Source organism: Jaculus jaculus, chromosome 7 (assembly GCF_020740685.1).
Source record: "Jaculus jaculus isolate mJacJac1 chromosome 7, mJacJac1.mat.Y.cur, whole genome shotgun sequence".
Taxonomy (NCBI): Eukaryota; Metazoa; Chordata; class Mammalia; order Rodentia; family Dipodidae; genus Jaculus; species Jaculus jaculus.
In genome coordinates, this window is record NC_059108.1 from 115506106 (window position 1) to 115523512 (window position 17407).

Here is a 17407-nt window from a genome sequence, read left to right on the forward strand (position 1 = left end):
TAGGTTCTTAATAAACCTTGTTTGATAATAGCAATAATAGTAACTAAGGTCTGCACAATGTTTCATGAACTGGACACTTTTTTTTAATTTTTAAATTTTTATTAACATTTTCCATGATTATAAAAAAATATCCCATGGTAATTCCCTCCCTCCCCCCTGACACCTTCCCCTTTGAAATTCCATTCTCCATCATATTACCTCCCCATCTCAATCATTGTACTTACATATATACAATATCAACCTATTAAGTACCCTCCTCCCTTCCTTTCTCTTCCCTTTATGTCTCTTTTTTAACTTACTGGCCTCTGCTAGTAAGTATTTTCCTTCTCACGCAGAAGCCCAATCATCTGTAGCTATGATCCACATGAACTGGACATTTTATTATTTGTTGCTTACAGCCCTCTAATGTTCATGAGTATCATAGCTAGGAACAAGCTGGGCAATGGGCCTTCTGAGGAAAGTCTTTTTGCATCCTGCCCTTTTCATTTGTGTTCCAATTTAGTAATATCCAGGAAGTATTTCTGCAGTGTTAACACACTCAGCTTTCATGTCTTAGTTGCTAACTTTTTATTCTATGATGGGTTAAATACGTATGTGTGTATTTTTATGTGGTCCCTTTTCCAAAAACCATTTAAGTCAGTAAACAAGAACAAAGGGAGAGGACTAGAGAGATGGCTTAGTGGTTAAGGCACTTTCCTGCAAAGCCAAAGGATCCTGGTTCAATTCCCAAGGACCCACATAAGCTAGATGTATAAGGTAGAACATGCACCTGGAGTTTGTTTACAGCACTGGAAACCCTGGTGTGCCTGTTTTCTTTATCTGCCTATTTCTCTCAAATAAAGAAATAAAAATGCTTAAAAGAAAAAAAAGAATAAACAGAGAACTGGGGGTGGTGATCCACTCCTTTAATTCTAGCACTCATGAGACTGAGGTATGGAGGAGGATTGTTGTGAATTTAAGGCCAGTCTGGACTACAGAGTGCATTCCAGATCAGCCTGGGTTAGAGTGAGACCATGCTTCAACCCTGACCAAACCTCCCAGCCCCTACCCTCCAAAAAAAGAAGAAAGGAGAATGCAAGATTACTTATATGAGAAGTAGGTGAGAAAGTAAAGGAAGAGTCAGGGTAGGAGGACTAATGAGGCTTAGACAGAAAATGCTAATCATAACCCTATCTGCTTTCTGTGAGTGGAATGTGAATTTGGTTCTAAAAATAAGAGCAACAGCATATAAAATACAATTATAATGTTTTTCCTCACAACTTTCATTACTTGTTTCTTAAAGCTATTAAATGACAAGTATGATTTTAATAGCTGAAATGACATATCTGTTATGTTTTACATTTTTGTAGATATGTTTGGTGAGAAATTAGAAACTTTAAATAATGAATTAGTAAATACTGATGTTATAATTGTATTGAAATAATCTTCCTTAATCCTTTTTTACAAACAGGATCATACTTTTGTGGGGTTAGAGGTAATGGCTGGTTGAGTTAATGCCAAATGTAGAATTTTGATGTTAGATGAAAATACACTTTTAGCTTTTATATTTCTTCTACTATAATGGGTTTTTAGATTAATTTCCAGGTTAGCTAGCTTTGCATAGCAGTTAGTCTTGCATGTCCCTTTAGTCCTCATGAGCACTAGGTTTTGCTGCTTCAGTGAGCTGGTGTTGGCACGAAGCTCCCTGCTAATTCAGCCAGGCATGGAACAAGATGTGAAACTGCCAGTGTTATACCTTGTATATAATCTGGAGTTAATGCTGGGTTTTGTGAGTTTTTTTTAACCTTACTTCCTGTTTTCTTCACCTGCAAGTCATTACTGCACATATTTCCCTCACTATTTAGATCATGTGACATAGTGGTTAAATAATTCTTAGTAATTCACTGTATTCATTAGTACAATTAATTACTATGTATTGATTCAGAAAACTTAGCAGTTTAGATTTCTGGTTTCCACCTTAAGATTTATTTTTTATAAGTTCTTAGTTATATTAAAATTTCAATCTTTAATGATTTTTTTTGTTAAAAATGTTAACCTACTTTTAGTCCTTCCTAACTCATGTGCACAGATCCTTATTAACAGGGTGAAATAATCTGTTTCTTTTCTATGTATGTTCATGTGTTTAAGAAGAGATAGCATTGGCATTTGTAAGTAAGTCTTAGAATCATTCCCTGGACCGCATTCCACAAATACTGCTTAGTAGAATTCTTTTCTTTCTGTGTTTGAGTTGGTCCTTGTGCCAAAAAGTCACTTTTTAACCTTGAAAAAAAGAAAGCTTTGGCATTACATTATACTGTATGTGACAGGATTTTAATGTTATGGTCTATTTATGACTTAGCTTTTACCATAATGTTGGCTAAAAAGTTCATTTATTTAATCCTAACTGTAAATTTAATTTTTTTAACAGTTTGGAAAAAAGATTTTTAATCAGGTTCTGTCTTAATAAATCTTTTAATATTCCTGTTTGAAAATTCTATTCCGTTTAGGTCTTAAATTTTGTGTGAGTTAATATTGTTGTCAAATGCAGTCACTGATTTTTATTGGAAATATTGTTTGCCAGATGGCTTGCTTCAAGTCAGTTAAAGTAATCTTTTAAAAATGGTCATTATAAAGCTTTTAATGAGTATTACAGCAGTCTTATTAAAATTTCTTTAAACCGTGTGCCTTTAGGCAATTATTATACATTGTGGAACCTTTCAAGGTGAAGTGCAGGCTAAGGAAAATGAAAGGACCTGAAGGGCTGAATCTGCACATTGTGTCCCCAGAGCATATATGTTTCACATAGTCTCTTACTGTGTGGGTATTTTTTGTCATTACAGCCCATGCTTAATTCTAGTTTAACACTCACATAGGCTTTCAGGCTCCAAGATTTCGAGTACTAAAGTAGAATTAAGTAAGTTTAAAATTTATTTTGTTAGTATTAAACTGAGATAGCTAGGGTGTTTATTTTTGTAAAATTTCATCTATTTATAAGACATTTTAACATTCAGTTCCTTTTAATATGAATGTGAAATCAGGATTAAAACAAGCTAATCTTGATTAGCTAATTCTTTTTTGATGTGAACACATTGTCTTGTGTTTATATACTAAAATTTGCCTTTTAAAATACCAGTTATGGATAAGCATTTGAATTTGTTTATAAATTGAGAGCCAAGGATTTAACTTTTTATCTAAGAAAATTTATTTTTCCTGAGGTTTTTACACATGCATAGATAGTCTAGCTTTTAAAGGATAGTTTTGGCCATAGCCTATTTCAAATCTTTAATTTTATAGCTTATTATATAATGCTTAATGGACATCTAAAATAGTTACAGGAATTTACAATACTGTTACTATTACATTGCTAATACTTTGTTGCAGAATATGAAAGGTATTCACATGTATTCTCATCGTGTTTCATTTATTATCCTTTATTATTGCTGTAGCCACTTTCAGTGATTTTATAAGTTTCTGTTTTGTAAATAAGATGTGTATTCTTCTATTTAAAGTTTTAATTTTTGTAACATTGCTCTTGTAAGGTATTATCAAACTTTATTCCAGAACATTTCTGGTTGATTAAATTATTTGAATTACTTTGTATTATAACCTTAAAACAATCATTTTTAAAAATTATTTATTTATTTATCTTGAGAGAGAGAGATTGAGAGAGAGAATGGGTGTGCCAGGGCCCCTAGCCTCTGGAAACGAACTCCAGACACATGCACTCCCTTGTACATCTGGCTTATATGAGTACTGCTTTGTAGGCAAGTGCCTTAACCACTAAACCATCTCTCCAGCACACAATTACTTTAAATATATTAATTAGGCAAGGCAGGCCTTAAATTGTTGGTCTTATTGCTTCAAGTTCACAAGTGCCTAGGATTAGAGATTTGGACTGGCTCCATTTTTAGCATATGTTTTGTATTCATAGACAGATATCCATAATACAAGAGATAAAAATGTAAGGGATCTGCTAGTGAGATGGCTCAGTGATTAAAAATACTTGCTTGTCAAGCCTGAAGGTCCAGTGTTCCATTCTCTAGTACCCATGTAAAGCCATATGCACAAAGTGGCATATGCATGTGGAGTTTGTTTTCAGAGGCAGGAGGCCATAGGACACCCATATTTACTCTTTCTGTCTACTTCTTTCTCTCTGACCCTCTTTCTCAAGCAAATAAAATATTAAAACAAAGAGAAATGTGTTTTTGGTACATTCATCTTTGTTTTTCGATATAGAATATATTTTGTGGGGGGCTAGAGGGATGGCTTAGTGGTTAAGGCATTTGCCTGCAAAGTCAAAGGACCCAGGTTCGATTCCCCAGGACCCACGTTAGCCAGATGCACAAGGGGGCGCACATGTCTGGAGTTCATCTGCAGTGGCTGGAAGCCCTGGTGTGCCCATTCATTTTCTCTCTCTCTCTCTCTCTCTCTCTCTCTCTCTGTTTCTCTCTCTCTCCCGTCTGTTAAATAAATAAATAAATAAAAATAAAATATTAAAGAATGTACTTTGTGTGTATATGTAGGGGGTGGAGTTGGTCAAGAGCCTTTTGTCTAGACCTTCTTCTACTAACCTTTAACAACTTAGAAAGAGAAAAAGTCTGTTTATTATTTCATTTGGACCTTAGCTTCATAGCCTTTCCAACATGTAAGAGAACTTCATGTCTAACTAACAATCTACATATAAGAATTAGTAATTTGTTTCTTTAAGAGATGTGTATGTGCAGATTTGTGTCAATAGTATAGTAGTAAATAGTAGGTTTAGTATAAGATTTAAAAATGTATTCCATTTTGTTACTGGATTAAAATTTAATTTTTAGAAATGAAGGAGAAAATAAATATATATGTGGTTGTGTTTACAATAGTCCCATTGTGCAAAGCAGGACAGGATTGTTTGCAAACAGCCTAAGGTGACATCTAATGGGGAACACTTTCAAACTGGTCTGAATTCAGTGGTGAAAAGACTGTGTCTTAGATAAGCATCTGATCTAAGTTATGGTACTTTGTACTGTTCTTTGTGTTGGCTTCTTGTTTCTTTTAATAAATGAGTTGGTGGCTTGATGAAATAGGAGCCTATTATATTGTCTTTAATGTGGATTTCATAAAAATACTTGTTTGCAAGTTATTTTGATTTATGAGTCTACAGCAGCCTTTTCTTATTATGGAATGTTAATTTTTTTGTACAGTGTTCTTCATAAAGTGAACATTTAGTTTGACATCAAATGCTTATAGAGAAGGCTTACTTTAAATGGAAATTTTTTCTTCTAAAGTTTCACACTGAACTTGAACTTTTCTTACAGGAGAGTTCTGATCTTCCTGTTGCTCTGCTTTTGGCTCAGCATAAAGATAGATCTACCCAGTTGGAAATGCAGCTTGATAAACCTAAATCCATAAAACCAGTGACGTTTTCCACAGGCATTAAAATGGTAAGCCTTCATATAATTGCTTATTTGAAAGATATTTTTCAGGATTATGCTTTACAATTCTATAGCACTTTCTACAGTAATCTGAAAGGTGTATTTTAAAAATATTTATTTATTTATTCATTTGATACAAAGTTTCATATAGCTCATGCTGGCCTTGAATTCATTGTATAGCTAAGGATGTTGTTGAGCTTCTGATTCTCTTACCTCCACCTCACAAATGCTCGATTATACCTTTGTACCAGCACACCCAGGACCAGAACCCAGGACTTTGTGCATTCTAGACAAACACTACCAACTAAGCTACATCTTCAACCTCTGCAAATTTTAGATGTTTAGGAACTATGTCTGTCCTAAGATGTCTGGAAATAATTGAAATCTATAGTATAAGGGAACTGAAAAATAGTAATTATTTTATATTTTGAAAGATTTATTTGAGAGCAGATGGGAGGTGGTGGTGGAGAAAACAAGAGAATGGGCACACCAGAGCTTCTTCCTGTTGCAAATGAATTCCAGGTGCATGTGCCACTTTGTGCATTTGTCTTTTTACTGGGGAATTGAACCCTGGGCTGGCAGGCTTTGCAAGCAAGTACCTTTAACTGCTGAGCCATCTCCCTAGCCTGTAAAGTAGTACTTTTAAAAGTATACAAAACAGTTTTATTTTTCCTTTCTTTCTCTGCCCTCCCTTCCTTCCTTCTTTCCCTCCTTCCTTCCTTCCTTTCTTCCTTTCTTCCTTCCTTCCTTCCTTCCTTCCTTCCTTCCTTCCTTCCTTCCTTCCTTCCTCCCTCCCTCCCTCCCTCCCTCCCTCCCTCCCTCCCTCCCTTCCTTTCTTTTTTGAGGTAGAGTTTCACTCTAGTCCAGGCTCTCTTGGAATTCATTATGTAGTCTATGGGCGGCCTTGAACTCATGGTAATCCTCTTATCTCTACCTCCCCAGTGCTGGGAGCCATCAGGCTCAGCTACCGTTTTATATGATGTTGGAGAGAGAGAGAGTGTGTGTGTGTGTGTGTGTGTGTGTGTGTGTGTGTTGCTAGTCATTGAACTCAGGGCCTTTCACATGGTTGGCAAATGCTCTATCACTGAGCTTGCATTTATCCTATTTTTTTAAACTTGTAGTTTTAGAAAACTTTTTTTTTATGAGAAAATGCATTAATTAGGGTCCAAGAAATATTTGTCTGCTGGCATAAAATATGAAACAATGTATTTATATTTCCCTCCAGACTTGTCAACATATATATATATACATAAATGTTTTAAGCCATTTTTAGTTTCTTGGCTATTTTAAGGATAGAGTAATAAGCATTTAAATTTTTATTAATTTTAGCTATTCAAGAAGAAAAGTTTTCATATGCTAATGTTACATTTGGATATATCTGTCAGATTTTAACAATAATCATATGTTTTGTTTTATTAGTTTTAATGTGTTTTACATCCATATTTTTGAAATACAGTCATAACAAAACATATAACTTTCAAACTAGTAAGTGTATTTGAAATATTTGTACTTTGTAGTCAAACTCAGTTTTCTCATTTATCTATATTCTTGACACTATTAAGTTTTGTAGCCTCTATAATAATCTTTTCTTCATCTGGTAAAAGGCAATGACAATAACTGGTTCATAAGTTTATTCAGGAGGTTAAGGGCATAATGTGAAAAAGTGCCAACACAGTGCCTGATAGATACCAAGTTCTCAGTAAATGTGGCTGATTACTATTATAATAACATACATTTATTATATAGGTAGCTATATAAAGTTATTATATAAATATTTACATTCTATAATTCTTTATAATGAAAATAACATTGGCATTGGTGTTAGGAGACCTACATTGAAATGTTACCTCTACCTCTGACTGATTCTGTGGCCTTGACCAGTCAACTCTGCCTATTTTCATTCTTCTCTATAGTAGGGTTATTTATTACTGCATAGACAGCTCTGAGGATTAATTAATGCATGCCTTCACTATTACTTGGCAGTTATATAGTATTCAGTAAGTATCAAATAAAATTGATGAGTATTCTACAGATTACTCAGAGAAGGAAACAGTCTGTAGTATCATGTTTTATAATTCTTCACGTATTTATTATGTCTATGCATACACTTGCTGCCCAAAATTATTCAAGTTTTCTTTTTTTCTCTAAATGTTTCTTATTAAAGCATAAAGCTCCACCGACCTCAACTTTCCGATTGTTTGTTGTGAAGTGATTGTGTAATATATATTATGAATTTTAGAGAAAAATGTTTCTTATTTTATCTTGTTGTGCTAAAGTATGTTCTCTATTTTTCTTTTTCCTGCCACCTTTGTCCCAGTATTATTAACCCTTGTATTAAAATTATCAGTTTTTCTTTCTCTCTTTATCAGTCTATAAACTCCTAGAACTGTCACATTTCCATAAATATGGGAGGGAAGCTAATAAGTTAAATGCTTGCATGTATGGAAGAACAAATAAATAGATAGTTGATTAGAATTGAACTTGAGTTTATTTTCAAGTAAATCATTAAATCTCTTAGTCAATTATGTATGACATTTGGTGAAGGATTTCTTTTTCATTCCTTAAGTTGCTTCATAAAAATATCTAGGGGGCTGTAGGGATGGCTTAGCAGTTAAGGTCTTTGCCTGCAAAGCCAAAGGACCCTGGTTCAATTCCTCAGAACCCTTGTTAGCCAGATACCAAAGGTACGCATGCATCTGGAGTTTGTTTGTAGTGGTCGGAGGCCCTGGCATGCCTGTTCTCTCTCTCTCCCCCTTTCTGTGTCAAAAAAAAAAAAAAAAAAAAATCTAATGTCGGGCTTGGGAGTTGGCTCAGTGCATAAAGTGTTTGTCATGAAAGTGTAAGGACCTGAGTTCAGATCCCTAGAACCCACATAAAGCCTGATGCATTTGTGGTAGTATGCATCTATAATTATAATGTGCCTATAATGAGATAAGAGGTATAGACAAGAGAATCCTCGGAAGCTTATGGGCTAGCTAGCCTGGCATATGCAGTGGAAAACAATGAGACCCTGCCTCAAACAAGAATATTAAACAGACAGACACGGAGGTTTTCCTCTGACCTTCACAGGCATGCCATGGCACATGACAACCACATTCACAGTAACACAGACACACATCATACTCATACATATACACACAAAGATAAATAAAACACAAAAGATATTTAACAATGCACTGGAGAGATGGCTAAGCAGTTCAGGTACTTGCCTGCAAAGCCAAAGGATCCAGGTTCAATTCCCCAGGACCCATGTAAGCCAGAGATACAAGGTGGGCGATACATCTGGAGTTCGTTTGCAGCCATTGGAAGCCCTGACACACCCATTCTTTCTCTTTTTCTCTCTGCCTCTCTCTTTCTAACAGTAAATAAAAAAATTAAAAAATGTAAGGTAAAGGAGTCATCAAAATAGTAGTAATAGAAAGTATAGAATAGTTTTGCCATAGTTGGTATTTAGCATTTTAGTGTAATATATGGAAAAGTATTTGTTAACTTAAGTATGCTTTCTCATCCTCTTGGAAAATACCTTAGATACATCTGAGGTGAGTTTTAGAGACAGAATGCAGTCACTTATAGCCTAGGCATACTTTGCTGATATCATAAGTGACAGAAGTAGGTGAAAATATTGGTGATGCCAGTATTTCTGAGGATGAAATCTAATGCTTAGATCATCTGCTCCCTGTTGTGAATTGAGCATGATGAGTATGCAAGTATGAATGTCTCAAAACTATACATTTCTAATTAGAGATAATACTCTAATTTTAACATTATGCTTCTTTTTACCTGTCACATGGAATAAAATATTGCTTTTGTTTTAGCAACTATGCAGTAGCTACTCCTATTTTCCAGTTGTCTTTGCTTTACGGTATATATAATCAGTTCTGACTTATCTGAGTAGCAGATTCAGGAGTTTGTCACCATTATTCTCTAAATAATATGCTACAATAACTATTTGCATAGCATTTCCGTTGTATAGGTATTGCAAGTAAACTGGTTATGTTAGTTACTTTTTTGCATGACTATAACCAAATCATGAGAAGAAGCAGCCAAAAAGAAGAGAGGCTGGGCTGGAGAGATGGCTTAGTGGTTAAGGTGCTTGCCTACAAAGCCCAAGGAGCCAGTTTCAATTCCCCATGACCCACGTAAGCCAGATGCATAAGAGGGTACACACATCTAGAGTTTGGTTGCAGTGGCTGGGGGCTCTGACACGCCCATTCTGTCTCTCTCTACCTGCCTATTTCACTCTCTTCCTGCCCCTCAAATAAATAAATAATAAAAATAAAACTTAAAAGAAGAAGAGAGGTTTATTTTGGCTCATGATTTGAGGGGATGCAGTAGTGTTTCATGGCAGCAGATAGCTCATGGTGAGGGGAGTGTGCAGTAGGCTGCTTGTTCACATCCCAGCAGAGTAGGAAGTGGAAAGAACATCCAGAAGTGAAGTGGGCAATAACCCTCAAGACCTGGTCCCCAGTGACCCATTTCTCCCAACTAGGCTCCACTTCCCAAGGGTTCTATGACCTCCCAAAACACCATCACCAGTGTACTGCTGGGGCTTTTTATATCCAAACCATTAACATGAGGACTGCTTTAAAGTAAGATGATGGTGTGTGTAGCTTCTATGTAAACCTTATGCCATTTTTTTTTTTAAGGTGCTTGAGTGTCCATGGAGTTTTGCTATCTGCTTCTGATCCTAATGTTTATTCCCCATGGATTACAGGGTGCATCACTATTTGGAAAGGCCAGCTTTAAATTATTTTAAATCATAGTCACTGAAAAGTTACTAAAATGATCATGACATGAGAAAAATACTTTGATATTACACATAGATTTCCTTGAGATTGGGAAATATATCCTTTGTGAAGTTGCCTGAGCAGTGTACCTTTCAAGATAGATGAAGAAGTCTCCATTTGATGCATTATGGAGCAAATTTAACAGACTTCCCTTTAAATTGTCCTTTTAGGAATGACTCAATGTTGACCAGGTAGATCTTGCACCCTGCTTTAGGTCCACACTGTTGAATGCTGACAGGTACCAAATTCTAGAATTGGAAACACATTACTTGAGAGCTCGGCACCATATTTGTTCCTGAGTTCCTGTGAAAGTTTGTTAGCAGAGATGCCCCCATTTGTTCTTGTTATGTTTTGAGTGGAGATTGTGGGAAGAGGAATGCTGTGTACAGATTTAATTGTCACCTGAAGATGTACCTTACATATTCATAATTCATTGCTGGTTTAACATTTTGCCTCAAGTCAAACTTGGAGACAAAAAATAACATTTCTTTCTGGCCAACATATGTTATACATGTAGTAATTAGCAACTGGAATGTTACTAGTAATGTTGATTGATATTTTTATAGTCAATAAAGTGAAATATTTTATAATGTATTTATATTGTGTAATTAGATAATAGTACTTTTAAGATTCTTGAATTTAGGGAAATTTTATGATAAATTTGGTATTTAGGTACTTTATGCAATTCTTTGGTATTGCTGTGGCTTTGCTTTTTGTTTTATTAAGTTTGAAAAACTTTAGCTTATAAAGAATAAAAGTCATTTTTTGAGGTGCATGGGATTTCTACTTATGCATAAGTTGTGTATCTACCACAGCAGTTCTAAACCAGAGCAGTTCTATTTTTCCTCATATTTTCTTGTTTACTCCTTGGCAATCAGCCCCATCCACCAACCACTATCAACTGGTGATGTGTTCTCATTCCTAGTTGTTTTGGAATTACAAAATAGCATATAAGTGGCAGTTGTGACTTTTAGTTCTGGTGTTGATAACTAGCAAAATGCACTTGGGATTCATCCATGTTGCTGCATATATGTTCATTCCTTTTGCTGAGAAATACACTACTGCATGGGTACGTCATTCTTTTCATCCATTTATTGATGGAAGAAGACTTGGTGGCTTTCAGTATTTCTGTGATAGTCAGTGAAGCTGCTAAAAACAATAGCATTCCTTATCCAAAATGCTTAGGATCAGAAGTAATTTACAAATCTTTTGGTTTTACTCTCTTGCTTTTAGACCATATCCCAGAAAAACTTTACCTAGACCAATATGATAAAGCATTTCCCCTTTGTGTTCTGTTCTAGTAGCTTCGTAGTTTTATATCTTTTATCCCCACCCTGGTTTTTTTGTTTTTGTTTTGACAGGGGTCTTCCTCTTAACCCAGGCTTATGCTAAACTTTCAGTCCTCAGAACTCATTATATAGACCAGGTTGGCCTCAAATTTGTAGTGATCCTTTTGCTCCTACATGCTGGGATTACAGGCATGTGCCACCATGGCCAGTTTTGATCCCTTTCAAGTTGAGTTTTGTATATGGTGAGAGATAAGAGCCAAATTTCATCCCTTTGCATGTGAATATCTACTTATAAGATCATTTTCTTCTTGATGCCTTTGCTGAGAAAGCAATTTGCTATGAATGCATGGATTTATTTATTTCTAGGTCCTCTGTTGTGTTCTATTGTTCCATGTGTCTGTTTTGTGCCAGCACCATGCTGATTTGGTCACTGTAGTTTTGTGTAGGTGCTTTGAAGTTAAGCATTCTCATGTCTCCTTAATTCTTCTTGCTCATGATTATGCTTTATTTGCAATTTTGTGGTTCCGTGATTTTAGTATTCTTTTTCTATTTTTGTGAAGAATGTCGTCTGTATTTTGATAGGCATTTCATTTAATCTGGACTTTGGGGGCAGATTTTTTCTTTATATATATTTTTTTCTTTTCTTCTTATTATTATTTGTTTTTTTGAGGTACGGTCTCACTCTAGTACAGGCTGACCTGGAATTCACTGTGTAGTCTCAGGGTGGCCTTGAACTCATGGTGATCCTCCTACCTCTGCCTCCTGAGTGCTGGGATTAAAGGTGTGTGCCACCACGCCCAGCTTATATATTTTTCTTTAATGAGCAAAGATACCTATATATATTTTTTTTTTTTGAGGAAGGGTCTCCCTCTAGCCCAGGCTGACCTGGAATTCACTATGGAGTCTCAGGGTGGCCTCAAACTCACGGTGATCCTCCTACCTCTGCCTTCCAAGTGCTGGGATTAAAGGCGTGCGCCACCACGCCTGGCTAAGATACCTATTTTTGATGTTGTTGTTGTTAGGGTATCGATCTAGCCCAGGCTGAACAAGAATTCACTATGTAGTCTTAGGCTGGCTTCAAACTCACAGTCATCCTCCTTGCTGAGGTTAAAGGTGCGCACTACCATACCTGGTGAGCAAAGATATCTTAACAATAGAAATGAATAAATTATATAAGTAGTAGTTTTTAAAAAAGATATATCCAACTATCTATGTCTCTCTCTGTGTGGTCTAAATGGTCAACATGCATGCTATGGCACAAATATGCAAGTCAGAGGACTTCAAGGTGTCTGTGCTTTACCATGAGGCAGGTGATTTTGCTTCTGCAGATGAACTGCCAGACTTCAAAGGAACTTTACACCAGCTGGACCAGAAGCTCTGGATTCTCCTGTTTCCACTTCCCAGTGTTGTCCCCATGTTTGGATCACAGATGCACATGCCACTTTTCATCCTACTTTAAGTGGCTGCTGGGAATTGAACCCAGGAGGGCAAGCTTTTCAAACAAGTGCCTTTCACTGCTGAATCATATCCCTAGCCCTTTTAGGTCATAGCATCTATGGTTATAGTTTTTTTGAAATTTTTATTAACCTCTGCTAGTTGCCCTTTTTTATAAAGTCTATTTTGAAATGTTGCACAATACTGATCAACTGAAGGTCATTAGCGTTTCCATCTCCTTATCCTTTCTTTAATTTTGGAGCCTGTGAACTTTTTCTTCTAGATCTCCATAAGACAAAGGTCATTGTGAAGCATGATCACTTTACATCTCTGGATATTTTAATGTTTTTCCAATCTTCATTTCTCCATATTTTTCAGTTTCTCTCATTAGAGTTTTTAAATTTATTTTTAATTGTAGAGTTTTAATTTATTTTAGAGATTTTACTTTATTTTTATAACTATTGTATAATGGAGGTTGCTTTCTTGAATACTTTATCAGTGAATTAATTATTGGTGTAAAGAACAGTATTAATTTTCATATATTGACCTTGTATCCTGCAACTTTACTGAATTTATCAGTTCCAGTTTTTTTGGTTTTGTTTAAGTGTTTTATTTGTAAGATTATGTTGGCTACAAACAAGAGATCATTTGACTTCCTCCCTTCCAGTTTGGATGGCCTTGATTTTTTTTCTTTTGTTCTGGCACACACTTCCAGTGCTGTCTTGAATAAGAATGCTGAAGCCAGCATTCCTGCCTTATTCTGATTATTAGAGGAAATATTTTTCTCTTTCTCTCTTTCAGTAAAATGGCACCTATGGCTTTGTCATACACCCTTAATTGCATTGAAGTGTATTCTACTATACATAATTTATTGCAAAATTTTATTTATGAATGGGATGTTGAATTTTACTAGTTTTTCTACAGTTACTGGTTGATCCTGTACTTTTCATACTTCATTCTGTTAGTGGTGACTCATGCTTTGATTTATATTTGTTGAACTATCCTTGCATCATGCAAGCAATTGCTTTCATCATATGTGTAATCTTTCCCATGTGCTTCTAGATTTTGTATGCTAGTATTTTGTTGAAAATCATCACATCTATGTTCAACAGAGAGGTTGGCACATTATACTCTTTTTAAATTATGTACTTGTCTGACTTGATTATCAGGGTAATGCTAGTTTTGTTAAATGAGTTTGGAATCATCGCCCTTCTTTCAGTTGTTGTGAATAGTCTGACAAGACTTGGTAATTTTAAGGTCTGGAAGAATTAGCAGTGAAGCCATCTGGAACTGGGCTTTTCTTTGTTCAGAGACTTTGTTACTGATTTAATCTCATGGATCATTATTAGTCTGCTTAGGTATTTCAATTTCTTTACGATTCAGCCAAAAATTTATTTCTTCTAAATTTTTCTGTGTGTTGGTATATAGTGCTTTATAATATTACCTAATGATGTTTTGTATTCTGGTGATATTATGTCTTTTCTTACCTATAATTTTATTTATTTGACTTTCTTCCTCCCCTTAGTTTAGCTAAAGTTTGTTCAGTTTTATTCATCTTTTCAAAACCCAACTGTATTTAATTGATCTTTTGTATATTTTATATTTGCCAGTTTTCACTCTGATCTTTATTCTTTCTTTTTTTCGTTTTTTCAAGGTAGGATCTCACTCTAGCCCAGGCTGACCTGGAACTCCTTAGGTAGTCTCAGGGTGGCCTTGAACTCACGGCAGTCCTCCTACCTCTACCTCCCAAGTGCTGGGATTAAGGGCACACGCCACCATACCTGGCTCTCTTTTTAAAAAAAAAACATTTTTATTGACAACTTCTATACTTTTTTTTTAATTTTTTTTTTTTAATTTTTGACAACTTCTATACTTACAGAAAATAAACCTTGATAATTCCCTCTCCTCTCCCACTTTCCCCTTCACAGCTTCTTTCTCCATCATGTCCCCTCCCTTTCTCCATCAGTCTCTCTTTTATTTTGATGTCACGTCCCTTTCTCCCACTATGAGGGTCCTGTGAAGGTATTGTGAAGGCACTGCAAGGTCATGGATATCAAGGCCAGTTCCTTTCTGGACAGTTGCATTGTAAGCAGTGGTACTCTTCCTTCAGTTCTTACATTCTTTCCACCACTCTTCCACAATGGACCCTGATCCGTGGAGGATGTGATAGAGATGTTTTAGTGCTGGACACTACTCTGCCACCTTTGCTCATGAAGGCAACTCTAACCAAACTCAGTAGGACACCCACACCCATACCCACACACATCTATGGCTTCTGGATGTGCCATTACTCAAAATAAGTTGGTTTTCATATGTCTTATTCAGAATCTCTTTAATTTTGATTGACCCTCCCCCTACCTTCTCTTACTCAATCTCTTCCCCTGGCTTCACCTAGGCCATTCCTCTCCCTGTAATCTGTTCTTCTACTTACATATATACAGTACCATCCCCTAAAGTCCTTTCCTCTTCCTTATAGCCTTTTCTAGCTTACTGACCTCTGCTACCAATTTTTGGTTCCAGCTTACACACAATTCTAAACATGTGTAGCCAGGATCCATATATGAGAGAGAACATGCGATGTTTGGCTCTCTGGGCCTGGGTTACCTCACTTAGTATAATCCTTTCCAGATCCATCCATTTCCCTGCAAATTTTATAATTTCATTTTTCTTTACCACTGAATAGGACTCCATTGTGTAAATGCACCCACATCTTTATTATCTATTCACCTGTTGAAGGACATCTAGGCTGGTTCCATTTCCTAGCTATTGTGAATAGAACAGCAGTAAACATGGTTGAGCAGGTAACTCTAAGGTAGTGAGAAGAGTTATTAGGATATATGCCTAGGAGTGCTATAGCTGGATCATATGGTAAATCTATTTTTAGCTGTCTCAAGAACCTCCATGCTGGATTCCACAATGGCTGTACCAGACTACATTCCCACCAACAGTGTAGAAAAGTTCCCCTTTTTCTGCATCCACGCCAACATTTGTTGTCACTTGTTTTCTTTTTTTTTTTTTTTAATTTAATTTATTAGTTTTCTTTTCAGCAAATACAGGCAGTTTGGTACCATTGTTTAGGCTCATCTATGATCTACCCCCTCCCATTGGACCCTCCTTGTTGATGTAAATGGGTCGTGCATTGTGGAGTTAGCCCCCAATTATTGGTATGATAAATGTCTCTGCAAATCATGACCCAACATGTGACTCTGACATTCTTTCCGCCCCCTCTTCCGCAAAATTTCCCTGAGCCATGTTGGGTTCCTTTTTGGTCTGCTTCAGTGCTGAGGTGTTGGGGGCCTCTGTGGCTCTGGCTTTCTGATTTGGTAGGAATTGATTTTTCTCTGCGTTGGTCTCCTTCCCCTTTGTGCTGGTATCCAGTTCACAGGAAAACATCACCCTTGCTTGTTTCGCCAATTGTCCTTAGTTTCAGTTGGGCCCCTTTTGAGTTATGTTGGGGCAGCTCTCTCCTTAGGATCTGCATGTATCTGAAAAAGAGAAGCAGATTCTCCAATGGAGAGTAAGTTAGCACCCGGAAAATTGAGATAACACTTACTTTTTTGATAGACAGTTTGATAGGTGTACGCCCTCTTGTACCCCATGATTGATGGTAGCTTGATATTGTAGCGTGGGCTTGTGTTTGGGTATGGTTCTGACTTGTTTCCCAGCTCCAGCTATGGGTCTAGTACCACTGAGTGGATCAGTTAGCCAAATCAAGAGCAGTTGGTTCCTCACCATGGCTGTGTGCCACTATTGCATTTGTGTGGGCATCACATCAAGTTATTTGTTGCTAATTAGGTTAGACCATGAGTTGCTTGGACAGATATTGGTCATTTCCCCCAGTCTCCCATGTAGCACCTTCTGGCACTAGACACGCTGACTGTCTGGGGACTGACTCTCTCCTGGCTGCCAGCCATGTCATTCCATTTTACGTGTCAGCTGCATATGGAGTCTTCAGCAATAGGGTCTTACCACTCATTGGCCTTTGGTGGGTCATCAAGTACTCTGACAGAAGTCTGTCATTGTTTTGGGAAACCTGGTAGGTTTCTTTGATCAAAAGCTCATTGTGGATGGTAGGCCCAAGCTGGAAGTGGGGGTTACAGGTCAATGTCCACTAAGAAATTGAGGAAAAACATAACTAATATACAAGAGTTAGAGAGGAGAAAGATAGAGGGGAGAGGGGGAGAGGGAGGGAGACATAAAGAAATTTGAGGAAAAATGGTTGAACCTGGAACAGATCATTCTCAGCGAACTTACCCAATCACAGAAAAAAAATCGACACATAGTCTCACTCATCTACAACACCTAACCTGAATCTACCCAAGATACCTTACATACCCAGCAAGCACCTCATGGACTAGACAATAGGATGGATGGGAGGGCGGGGAGGGTGTTGAAGGGTGGAAAACAGTAATCTGGACCCAAACGGCAATGGTACCATAAAATTCTACTTCCTAAAAGACAGACCAAATGGCTGAACCTTCACTAGACCCTTACAGGAAACATC

At 36.6% G+C, this 17407-nt stretch overlaps 1 protein-coding gene across 1 annotated transcript in view; it reads left to right on the plus strand.

Annotated features, from left to right (window-relative positions):
• Positions 1-17407, plus strand: part of Mnat1 (MNAT1 component of CDK activating kinase) — a 209046-nt gene that overhangs the window by 82740 nt on the left and 108899 nt on the right. Inside the window, exon 6 of the mRNA XM_004649241.2 lies at positions 5277-5402. Coding sequence (XP_004649298.1) covers positions 5277-5402 — 126 coding nt within the window. The remainder of the gene's footprint in view (positions 1-5276; positions 5403-17407) is intronic.